The following is a 13,241-nucleotide window of genomic DNA, read 5'->3' on the forward strand; positions in this document are numbered from 1 at the left end:
GAGACAGCGCTCTGAGACAGCTGAGTGAACTGTGAATGTTCCCAGACTTTAACAGCCTCATTTACGTACCTGCCATATGCTACAGCCTCCAAGGATTCCACAGCTAACAACAACCTAAGTTAAAGCACAGTACATGAACCTTCCTTCCAAAGGAGAGAGCCCATTTTTCTTTCATCTGTCCCCTGCCCATCTTACTTTCTCTACCATTGTCTTTGTCTTCTCTAGGATACTGTATTTCTCAAGGTTCTCCACACAAACAGAACTGAGAATCGACTGGTGCACTGGAAGACCTGTCACCTGAATCAGTAGGCTAGAGGCCCTGGAAAGCCAGGGGTGAGAGCCTGAGTCCCAGGGAAGCCAGCATGTGAATCCCTGGCCAAGGTCAGAATCAGGGAAGGAGGCACTTTCCTCCTTCCTACAGTGGGTGGCACAACACCCACCCACGATGGGAAGGAACCTATTTTACTACTTCAAGAGCCAATCTCTCACACACAGATTCTCATAGACTTACCCAGAAGCAGCATTTTAAACTGGGTGTCCCGTGGCTCACTCCAGTGGTTGTAAAATTAACCAACATTTGCACTGAGGCATTGGCTATGAAGGTAGCAAGTCTAACCTCTCACGTGCATGTATGTTTCCAATGTAATCCTCCATATTAACATGTAGACAATCTCTGTACATGCCTATAGTCCCACCACTTGGGAAATGGAGGTTTGAGGCCAGGACTTCCTACACAGGGAAATCCTGTCTCTTGACAAACAAAAATTACTCCAAGGGCTAGGAACATAGCTGGGTGGTAGAGTACTTGTCTAGCAAGACCCTGTGTTCAGTTCACTAGAACAGCCAAACAAACAAACAAACAAGCAAACACAAAATCCTCTGAGGTTGGAGTAAGGCGGAGATATTCGTTTTTTCCATTCAAATCAAAATTTCCAAAACTATAAAATAATTCAATAGGAAACTCATAAATAATGTTAAAAATAAGAGTTACATTTGGTTAGGAATTTATGAACAATTTCCAGAAAACTGCACAAAGTGTAATCTCAGACCTACAGCATGGGTGGAAGAGTCCTGCCTCTGAGTCCTCATGGGTGGAAGAGTCCCGCCTCCATGGGCTGCTTTCCCCGCCCTCTCCTTTCCCGACACACTGGTTTCTACCTCCTGAGCTCCTCTCTCATCAGAGTTACTTTCTAATTGCTGTTGCACTAAGACACCATGACCAAGACAACTTGTAAAAGGAAGCATTTGATTGTGAATCACAGTTCCAGATGGCAGGAGTCCATGACCATCATAATGGGAGCAGGCTAGCAGGCAGGTGAGCATGGGGTTGGACCAGTAGCTGACAGCTCACACCTCAAAATACAATCAAAAGGCAGAGGGTTAACTGAGAGTGGCGTGAGCTTTTGAAACCTCAGAGCACACGCCCAATGGCACGCCTCCTCCAAGAAGGCCACGCCTCCTAATCCTTCCCAAACAGTTCCACCCACTGGGGACCAAGCGTTCAAATATATGAGCTTATCAGGAGCCTTCTCATTCAAACCGCCACAGCTTCTAAGCAGACTATGCCCCAATCTGGGTTTCAGGACTTAATACTATAGGAATTCAAACGAATGCAAGCCCCTGTGCTTCCCCCAAGACTCACTTAAAACGCCTCTCACCAACCCTCCACATTCTGTCTCCCGTGCGTGCTCACAGTTAATCTCAGCGTGATTGTTTCCAGCCCCTCATGCTCCCAGACATAAACCTCAAGTTTATCTTTGATACCCATCTCCAATGGCCCTGGGGATCCTCAAGAATAGTCCATGAGTATTTCTCTGTGCTCTCCAGCCCAAGACCCTGCCTTTGACTTTCTATCATATTTAACATACTTACTTAATTTCAAGCTCAGTCATTACAGCTTACCAAACTCATTACAACAACCCCCCCCCCCCAGATATTCCCTGCTGCTGCCATCTTGCCCCGGTTCTCATAACCTCACACATGGACAGTATGAAAGGTTTCTGATTAATAACTCAGCTCCCATCTCTGCTCTCCCTATTTCAGTGTCACTCTGTGCATCTCTGTGACTCTGTCTCTCCCACCCTCTCTCCCTGCCTTTCTCCCACCCCTTCTCTTTTCTATAAGTTATCATCTAAGCTTCCTGAAGCAAGCTCTGGTCACAATTTCACAAGGCTCCTACCTTATCAATTATCCATGTTATATAACAAGGCCCTTGTTGGCCCCATCTTCTCTCTGCCCACATCTCTATCAAGCCTTCACCTCAAAGAGCTTTCCCAACAGAACCACTCATCATTCACTCTAAATGTACTGCTGTTCAACCTCTCTCTCTCTCTCTCTCTCTCTCTCTCTCTCTCTCTCTCTCTCTGGTCACTCTGTCCCTTAAACTTGGGAAGTGCTTGGCTCATCTTTAACCACACTCAAAACCTACCCTAGATCAAATTACATGTCATTCCTTATTGTCTAGACTGGAATGATATCTCTTCTGATCTCCTACGCAGTATACATCTACTGTTCCTGACACTCATCATCTTCTGCAATTCACCCCACAATGTTTAAATCTTGAGTTAACACAGTTGCACATATGTGCCACCCATGTAGTCCTCAACCCTAATTTACATACAGAGCTATCCCAGTACCCAGGCCATTTCTTTGAGTCTCCTAGAGTCAAGCTTCCTCCCACAGATAAGTGCTTCTGTGACTCACCATCAGTTAGATGCACCTTGGTTTGAACTTGGGTTTGAATAAACCATACAATAGTGTGTGCCCATCTAAACCTGCCTTGCATCCTACATTGCATATTGAAGAGTCATTTACATCATACATTACTGCTTATGTGTTATTTTCCACTATAAGCTAGTATTTCACTATCAGCTTACCCAGTCATCCCATGGTAGTTAAGGACCTTCCAGTGCATTAGCCACTACATTAAAAAGGTTGCCGTGGCCATGTTTGTATGCCTGCTAGTGACCAGCCCTAATTTCTCCTTTTTAAATCTTGTTTGTTAGTCCATATCATTTTTACAGAAGAACGCATTCCACTGTGACAGTTTCACACCTGCTTCTGGTGAAATGTGTCATTCTTATCCCTTTTCTCCCCTTTTCCCTCCCCACTGACCCTCAATTGCCTCCCTCCACTTTCATGTCCGTTTATAAACTCTAGATTCTGCATGTGAGAGAAAATGTATGGTATTTACCAGTATGGTTTCACTTGATTTGATTATCTCTGATTCCATCCAGTTTCCTGAAATGACACATGGTTCTCCACGGTATCTCCATTATGTATATAGATACTATGGTTTCTTTACCCTTCCGCCCCATTGATGTGATTGCGTAACTTGATCACTGTGTTAGTGCCAAGAGAACATGAGCACACTGAATATATCCTTGTGGTCTACGTCAAAAAGGTCATCAACGATCTCTGCCCACCCCCAAGGAATATAACTATTTGCATGTTTAGTCTAAACAATTCTATCACACATTGCCCCAAAGTATCTCTATGCATGGCCACCCCACACATAATGTGACAAATGCTCTGGATCCTTGTCAACCACACATCCATGTGTGACTGCAGGTTAAAACCATCTGCCAGCAGCGCCTATGTCTGTATTTAATTATGAGCACAAACAACACTGTTCTAGAAGCTGCTTAAGTGCAAAGATTGCAGAGTGGATTCCCTAGCATCCTATAAAGCAAGCAGTGACAGTCTCATCCTTGAGACTGTTTTACCAATGTGGAAACAAGGTTCAGAGATGCTGAGCAGCCGTGGAGACAGTGATTCTGGACAGCCTCCTGACCTGCAGCCACGGCACTGAGTTCTCACCACTTACACTAAACAAATGGTTCTCTAAGCTTAGGACTTATTTTTAGTTTATTGCTATTACATGAGCTAAGACATAAAATTGGCATTGCTCTATACATAAGAAGCTTATAATGATTGACTACGATATAATAATTAAGAGACACTGTGATTTCTCATCTGAATCGCGAAGACTAGAATTTTAGATCCACAGATTCAGTAGCAACCACATGTGAAGTTGCGTTGAATGACTCTATAAATACTGACAGACTGACAATGGCACTACTCCCTTTGGAGGTTGTTTTTAAACTCATTTATTTTTTAACTATCACTAAGTAATCTTAAGCACATCAAAAATGTTGGGGGAATGTGCTCAGAGTGTATTTTATACTGGCATGGGAATAGCCTTATGTAACCCTGTAGAAAACAAACTAAAATAATAAAACAGAAAAATAAGAATGAAAAGAGCAAATTTGGGACCTTAAGTCAACCAGATGATTATGTCCTTTATGTAATAAGCCAACAATCTGCTAATGAGCAGTGAGAAAGGAAAGGCAGGCAGAGGGGATGAGGAAGAGAGGAAGGGAAGGAAAGAGATACCGGCAGCATGAGTGTGCATGTGCACAGGCCGACAGTCAGCAGCTCCGGGCTGTTTATTAAAGATTATGTGATATTTCATCGTCATCTTAGGACATCACTACAGAGACCGTTGGGAGTCACACTGAATTAGCCACTATCTGTGTCATCCAGCATGTGTTTCAAGAGATACATGGCCAAGTGCAAGGGAATCTGATTACTTTTTATGCTATCAGAAAGCACAGGCAACACACTAAAGCAGTGACAGCCCTGACTGCCAGGCCTTGGCGTGCCCCAAGAATATCATTTTTACTGAAGATGCGGTCCCCAGGTGTCCTGTTCACTCCTGCAGTGAGAGTGCCTTGGCCACCCCCTTTGAGAGTCTATTGCTTCCAATGCATTTGTGTCATTTGATGGGTCTAATAATATTTAACACCTTCACATCTGAAAAGATGGTTTAAATGTATTGTTAAAACATTTGCAAAACAGTATTGTTGGGGCAAATTGGGTAAACAAAAATGGCAGACAACTGAAACTCGGAGGATACACTTGGACTGCTAGCTAATATTTATATCAAAATCGAGTTTTGATATGAATATTCATCTGTCATGGTCTGGTGAAGATGTCTAAGTATCAGCTTTAATTTACAGGAGATAGTTACATAGGGCACCGAGTTCAATACAGTTTCTGCTACACTGAAGATCAACTTGGTTTCCAGAACTACAAAAAAAAAAAAAAAAAAAAAAAAGGTGGTGAGCTTCAGACATGGCTCAGTGGGTAGTGATGACTGGGCAAACATGAAGACTGTATTCAAATTCCAAGTACCAGGAAAAAAGCTGAATGCTGAATATGGAAATTCCTGAGGCCTGCTGGCCTGACATGTTAGGCAGAGGACAATGAGAGACCCAGGCTCAGACAAGGTAAAAGGCAAAGGCCAACACCACCGGCTGCCCTCCACACCCAAACTGTGGCTTGCACACAACCACACTCACACACACACACACACACAACTGATATAAATACTCTGTGGGTAAATAATTATTCTACAGTTTCCTCAAGGATAAAAATCTTATTATAAAATATTGCAGGGGTCTGACCGTGGCCATTCATCATCTGGGTGTATTTGCTTTCCAATCAATCAAAAATATTCACCTTTCAAGTCCAGACATGAGAGCTAAAATATATATATATACCCTGCCCCCAGAAGCAAATCTACACGTACCTCTCATGCATGTAATCAACTCCAAGCAACAACTGGATAAACCATTCTACTATCTGATTTTCAGCGAAGACTTTCCCAGCTTCTTTATATTCCTGGATTTTATAGTCCAGATCTCGGCCCTGAAACAAAATAACATAATCTTTTATAACTTTGACATGTAAAATGTTAATACCAAGTTCTCGCTACAGTAATTAAAATCAAGGCCAGAAGCTGACAACCATGAATGCCTCGATTTGCCTGGCAGTGTCGGATGTGACTCAGATGATGGTGTCTCTTGGTATCCTTTAATTACCATAGAAAACAAAATGCTAAGTGTCGAATTCTCAGAGAGAACCCTTACGCCTCATTAAAACACTGAAGGACTGGAGGTTGTTTCATACGTGTTCTCGGCAGAAAAAGAGCAAGGAAAAAAATGTTCTTTGCAGAATGTGAAGAACGGGATCAGTGGAGCACAGGGCAAGAGGTACCTGCCACGGCCGTGGGAGCTAAGATGAAAAGGAAGCCACGCACAGACTCTGGCAGGGTCCTCCTCAATGCAGAGCAAAGGTATTTCCAGGCAGCGAGGCAACCAGGAGAGATAACTTGTAATCAAAACAACATGTGGCCAGCGGACTAACTGCTCATAATGCAGTTTTTAATTTCCTTTCAATGCAATGTGCAAATATTTGCTTAGCATTTGGTCTTTCCAAATTAAGAAATAACAAGTCAAAAGCATATCAAGCATTCACACGCAGCCCCGATGAGACTTCCTTCCTCGTTGGATTTTCTAGGCCAAGGAAATCAAAGATTCTTGGAATTAAAAATACAGTGAATGAGTATTTGACTCTTGGCAAGAACAAGAATGAGAGACCAGTTCCCTTCTCCTTCTCCAAGTGTGCCTGTCCAATGCTCACTTTCTAACCCTGGCATGTCCCAGGGTTCTGCTATGGCATGAGAACTGTGCTGTGATAGTATTTCTGTAAATTGTACACAGTGGTTTTGCTAGTCTATCATTGTGACATCCAAAGGATGTAAGAAGCCCATTCAGACAAAACAGAACCCATAGCTACTACATTGTCTCTGTTATCAGCTTTATATTCCCATCCAAAGGACTGTTTATACTACTGAGGAATAAGTTAGTAAAACAAGCCCTGGAAACAGGAGGCCTGAAAGTGAAGTCTCAGGAGCTACACAAGCCTCCCTTTGTTGTCTGGATAAAATCATAAGAAGAAATGCCATCAGTTCTTACTGTAGAACTATTAAACACAACATTATTCAGTTAGCATGAAAATAAGAGACCAAGGGCTGGTGAGATGGCTCAGTGGGTAAGAGCACCCGACTGCTCTTCCGAAGGTCCAGAGTTCTAATCCCAGCAACCACATGGTGGCTCACAACCATCCGTAATGAGATCTGGCGCCCTCTTCTGGAGTGTCTGAAGACAGCTACAGTGTACTTACATGTAATAAATAAATCTTTAAAAAAAAAAAAAAAAAAAAGAAAAGAAGAGACCAAAAACCAAACCCAAGATCTTAGTCTTAAGTTACCCTCCGTATCTGTTGATTCTCATTTTCAAATTTCTCTCTGAAAAGGAAAGTCCTGTTGCTTCGCAGTGACCATGGATCCACCATGTTCTTTAATAAGCACTCTGGGGATGATGTCCTGAGGGTGTGGCTGAGGTGGGCAAGTCATCCACAGATGATGACAAACATTGTGCTGTGGTCTCACAAAGAGAGAACGAAACTTCTGAGGCAGCCTGATTTTACCTCAGCAGTGTGGGGAGCATTTCTTTCTTTTTCACAACTTATCATCTAAGCAAAATCCAATGTGTTTCATAAAATGTCATGGGTTCTTATTATATACGCTAAGTTTTTGGTTTTCTCAACTTTGTCTTTGAGAAACATTTAATGATGATTTTTCTCACTAAAACAAACCAAGAAAGGGCAATGGGCTTGAAGTTGAGCCAATATTAATGTGATTCTTCCTTGGTCCATCTCCTTCACTAATGTCACCTCTCAAAAGTTACACAAAAAGCCTTGATGTGAACTTCTAAGGTTTCGAAAATCTACAGCCCATGCCATCCCTTGGTAGATTAACGGTGTCCCTTCACACCATATCCCAATTAGCCAGCATTAGACAGACTGTGAAACCCTGAGGCCTTGAAGAACTGAAAATGCTCATCTACAGTGTCCCAAGCACCACCTTTGATTGCCAGGGACAAGCTTAAATCCCCAAAGGATTTGATTCTTTAAAAATTAATCCATTTTCAAGGCTGTCAATCAAAGCACTTATAACTACTTTGAAAGACCAAAGAGAATCTTCTCAGAAGCCCACACACAGTAAAGTGGAAGTGTTCAAAGGATGGACAGACAAAAGGACCCCTTCGAGGCCACAAGGAGCATGGGCTATCAGCCCGCCCTACTTCTCCATTTTAAAATGAAAAGACCGTCCTGTATTAACTCATTGAATTGATATCTCATAATACTGCTCCTTCAAACCTGACGCATCTTCAATGAACAAACTTGTCCTTGCCCTTTCTAGTTAAAGGGAGCACGCATGGGGAAGGACTTGGTCTTCTTTAAGGGGCTGGCCACCAGGAGTTTGCTGGTGCTTCAGTGAGGATCTGGGGGTGGGTCCCAGCAGTGGGGAGGGAGCAGACCTGGAAGGACTGGGAAGTGAAGTTGCTCAGGATTCATAATGCGACATTCTCAAACAATCAATAAAAATATTAGGAAACTTAAAAAAAAAAAAAAGAAAGAAATATTTGCCTGATACAGTTCCAAATCGAGCAAGAAACAATGGCTTTCTTAAAAATGCACAATTTGATTCTGCATGTGAGGATATGACCAAAGAATACGTGTTTTATTTTCATTTTTGTGCATGTGTATATATTCATATGTATGTGCATGTGCATAGTCATATGTATGTAGACACATGTTGGGGATATGTGCACCAGATGTGTGTCCATGTGATTGACATCAGGAACCTTCCTTGACTGCTTGCCATCTTGCTCACTGAGGGCAATTTAACTCAAAGCTCACGCTAGTCTGCGCACAGGCTTGGTCCAGGAATCTGATGACTGAGCAGTGGAATTCCAGAGGCCACAGCAGCCACCTAGCATTGACTTAGGTGCTGAGGACACAAGTCCTCACACTGACATGCCCAGTGTTTTAGCCACCAACTCATCCCTGAAGTCTGAGAATATGTTTTTAGCATGCATCCCAGGTACCTCTGGAGCTGTTCTATGATGACAGTTTGAGAAGCAGTACTAGGCAGTACCACCATAAATGGGCCAGAGGCTTAAAACCTACTCCATCATAGAAACATTCCACCCAGAAGTTTAAATGTTCCAAAGGTCTTTGGAAAAAGCATGGTTGAATAGGAATTATTTAATAATGATTTTTTTTTAAAAGCCCATGACAGATGTAGGGAACAAGGAAAGCTATCCTCTGCCACTGCACTGCGGTGTTCTGCAAGCTCACTGCGATAGAGTACATTAAACACGGGGAGATGTCAAGCCACATTGTGCCTTCTAAAGCAAAATAAGACAATCTAATTTTAAATAGCTACTGAAAAATGCCCTCTACTCTTATGACGCCTGATGATTGATAACACAAGTGACATCCCTGGGGCTTAGTCAGGAGTCTGTTTTGTCTATAATGTCTGATAAAGTCAGTGTGCTCATTCTACTGAGAAAACAAAGCAGCACAACTTTTTTTTCTCAATATAAAATAATGCTTATAATCTATAAATTTTTTTTAAATAAACTATTTGATAACGAGCAGGGCCAGAGTGAGCAGAGGTCCTGAAGTTCAATTCCCAGCAGCCACATGATGGCTCACAACCATCTGAAAAGCTACAGTGTACTCATATCCATAAAATAAATAAGCAAATCTTAAAAGAAACCCTACTTGATAAAAATATTAATTATTTTGATGTTTTAACTTTTATATTGATATAAAGTCATAGGCCAACTAACACCATGCCTCAAATGTTAGGTTTTGTGCCAAGCTTATGAATTATTGCATATGAATTAATTTCTTGTAACTAAAACTCATTTCAGTTTTCAGTCATTATAGTTTTAAATGAATATTGGTCGTTGTACTTCATTTTTGAGACACAATCTTCTTTCCTCTTTTCCTGTATACAGACTTCTCAAATCACTTAGGGAATGCTAGTGACATTTCATGGGAAACACACACTTCAAGTACACGGGCATACGTACTTTTCAATTTTCATGTTAAAGAGTCAAAATAAATCTCATGCTTTAAACAAGGTAAAGAAGGAGACACAAAAAGCAAATAACATTCATGGTCTATCTGGGGACAGTCTCACCTTGTAGCCCAGGCTGACTTCAAACCTGAGATTCCCTGCCTCTGCTTCCCAAGGGATGGGATTGCAAATTTGTATCATCATGTCTGATAGTATTTTAATTCTTAATACTATAAATACCATGATGTATTGATCAGGTGTATAAAACTATGAGACATATTACTTATCGTCTCAATGAACTAGACTCTAGACTCATAAAAGGCACAGGGTGAATTAAGAGAGGATCATTTCTTTCTGAATGGAGAGGTCAGGCATGTACTGTCCAGATGAGACCAAGCTCTCTGAAGACAGCTGCCTCCATCAGAGGTTCTTTTAGGAATACAGATCAATGACTGGATGTCTGATGTGAGCCCACACCATGAAGGATAGCTACCAATCGACAGCAAAATGATAAACACAGAGGAATGGCTTTCTCCTGTAAACAGCAGACTGTGGAAGGGGATGGTACCTGAAGAAACATCATAGCTGTGAGCTGTGACTACTAGTCTAGTCTTCTGTTGAAAGTAAATAATAATCATTACATTAAAATAATGCATTTGTGTAGAAAATAAGTTATATGTTTCCCTGTATATATAATATACATATAGACTATTTATAGATACAGTCCATAAGTGAGTGAAAGCTAGAAAAATGAGAAGTCTCCCAAATGCTCCAGTCCTGGTCCTCCACAAATCAGTAATACCCAGTCATACGATTTTCAGAAAGTCATTCCACCCAGGATTCTGTAGCTTCAGTTGTAAAATGCAATGAACGAAAACTCCTGGCTGGAAAGACAGCTCTGCAGTTAAGAGTGCTTACTGTGCAGTCACAGGAATTGGTGCTCACCTAGTCCACGTGAAAAGCTGGGTATCCCATTCATGCCTGTAACCCCAGATCCAGGGGGAACAGAGTCAGGAGGCTTTCTGGGATTGCTAATTTCTTTCTTTTTTAAAAAAAAAATTATTAGATATTTTCATTTACATTTCAAATGCTATCCCAAAAGTCCCCTATGCCCCCCCTCCCCCCGCTCTGCTCCCCAACACATCCACTCCCGCTTCCTGGCCCTGACATTACCCTGTACTGGGGCATATGATGTTCGCAAGACCAAGGGCCTTTCCTCCCATTGATGGCCGACTAGGCCATCTTCTGCTACATATGCAGCTAGAGACACAAGGGGTCCTGGTTATTTCATATTGTTGATCCTCCCATAGGGTTGCCAACCCCTTTAGCTCCTTGGGTATTTTCTCTAGCTCCTTCTTTATGGGCCCTGTGTTCCATCCAATAGATGACTATGAGCATCCACTTCTGTATTTGCCAGGCACTGCCATAGCCTCACAAGAGACAGCTATATCAGGGTTCTGTCAGCAAAATCTTGCTGGCATATGCAATAGTGTCTGGGTTTGGTGGCTGATTATTGAATGGACCCCTGGATGGGGCAGTCTCTGGATGGTCCATCCTTTCATCTCAGCTCTGAACTTTGTCTCTGTAACTCCTTCCATGGGTATTTTGTTCCCCATTCTAAGAAGGAACGAATTTCTAATGGAACCAGGAAAATGCAAGCTCCAGGGATGAAAACAGCTTACCTCAGAGTAGTTAGACTGATAGCCTAGGACACCCAAAACTTTTTTCCTGACCTGTGCATGTGCACACACACAAGCATGTATATAAACACATCAATAAATAGACACATAAATAAACCTTTATTTAAAAATCACTTCTAATTAGACAAGAAGTGATAAAAATTTGGTGGTATTGGTGAGAGCATTAGAAATAGGACTGATGACAAGCAAGCACGAGGATGCTCTGGAGGGATGGGAACAGGGATGAGGGAAGAGAAGAGAAGCTATGGAGGGATGGGGGTACAAACAGGGCTCAGAGGGATGGGGACAGGATTGAGAGAAGAGAATCAAAAATAAATAAATAAATAAATTTTATCTGAAAGCCCCAAGATGAATTCTAATGCTTTGTGTGCTAAATTATTTTTTTATTGAAAAATAAAAAAGTTCACTTCTAAGCCAGGCACAGTAGTACAAGACTGTATCATGACTGTAATCGCAGAACTTGGGAGCTGAGGCAGGAGGACTACAAGTTCTAGACCAGCCTAAACTACATAGTAGACCCTATATCAAAAGGAATTTCATTCCCTCTAATAAAAGAAAGGAGAAATGTTAAAAGTCACAGAAGCACTCAATAGCCACAGTTAAAACAATCTGAACCACAGAATTGATAACACTAGCATTGGGCTATATATAACCCATAGAATAAAATAGATATCTATGAGTCTCTCTCTCTCTCTCTCTCTCTCTCTCTCTCTCTCTCTCTCTCTCTCTCTCACACACACACACACACACACACACACACACACAACAGCAAAAGAAAATGACATAGGTACAGATGCCACCAAGGAAACACAATTCAATAAAAAATACTGTCCATGTCTCCATCACTGTGTTGCAACACCCTAGTGGCTAACTCTAGGGGATGTGTTCAGCTGCAAACACGCTGTGTTCAAAGGTGAAGTAAATCATGTCTCCCACTTTTCTACCTCGGTGCCATTTCCTCTGACTTTAATGTCCCAACTCGACTTGACAGAATCCTTCCCACACTTCAAGTTCAAATATAATAAGCTAGCCCCAGCCAAGTTCCCACAGTCCACAGCCAAGCTATTTGTAACTACCCTTCTTGTGACACAATCTATTTTAGTCATTGATAGAAATGCCTCATTTAACTTGCCAGACAAATTCATTGAAGAAAGTTGGCATTAGGCTGAGGATTTTGCTCAGGAATCGAGCGCCTCCCTGCATGTGTAAGGTCTTGGGCTCAAGTCCCCAGCAGTGGGAAACAAAGCAGTTACCACATCATCCCCATTACCCCCAAACTACATCTGAGAACTGCACCCGACACAGAGTGGGGGCTCAGGAAAGACTCTTGGCAAGCTCAGAAAGAGCCGATAAATAATAGAGAACACCAGTTTATCCATAAGCCATGAGAACTGGAGTTGCCAAGGTGACATGAAGCTCATGTGGGTTAGGGACCATATTTTTCTTTCCACAGAGCTATGGCCTGTACTTTTCTTTCCACAGAGATGTAAGGAGCAGGATGGAAGCAGCTGCTCAGGGGACAAGGAGGAGGGGCTGGGTAAAATTAGAAACCCTCTATCCCATCCTTCCTCCCCTTGCCTCTATGGGGGTGCTCCCCCCCCACCCACCCCTCCCACCTTCCCACCCTGGTATTCCCCTACTCTGGAGCATCGAACACTTTCAGGCCCAAGGGCTTCTCCTCCCACAGATGTCCAACAAGGTCATCCTCTGCCACATTTGCAGCCAGTGCCATGGGCCCCTTCATGTGTATTGTTGGTTGG

At 42.3% G+C, this 13,241-nt stretch overlaps 1 protein-coding gene across 3 annotated transcripts in view; it reads right to left on the reverse strand.

The window, feature by feature from the left end:
* Nek11 (NIMA related kinase 11) overlaps nt 1-13,241 on the reverse strand; it is a 259,470-nt gene that overhangs the window by 188,190 nt on the left and 58,039 nt on the right. For all 3 annotated transcript variants that reach the window (XM_021171349.3, XM_021171347.3, XM_021171348.3), the window contains exon 4: nt 5,594-5,712. In XM_021171349.3, the coding sequence (XP_021027008.1) occupies nt 5,594-5,712 (119 nt within the window). The remainder of the gene's footprint in view (nt 1-5,593; nt 5,713-13,241) is intronic.

This window comes from Mus caroli, unplaced genomic scaffold, assembly GCF_978045245.1.
Source record: "Mus caroli unplaced genomic scaffold, Mus_caroli_1 scaffold_11, whole genome shotgun sequence".
NCBI classification, from domain to species: domain Eukaryota; kingdom Metazoa; phylum Chordata; class Mammalia; order Rodentia; family Muridae; genus Mus; species Mus caroli.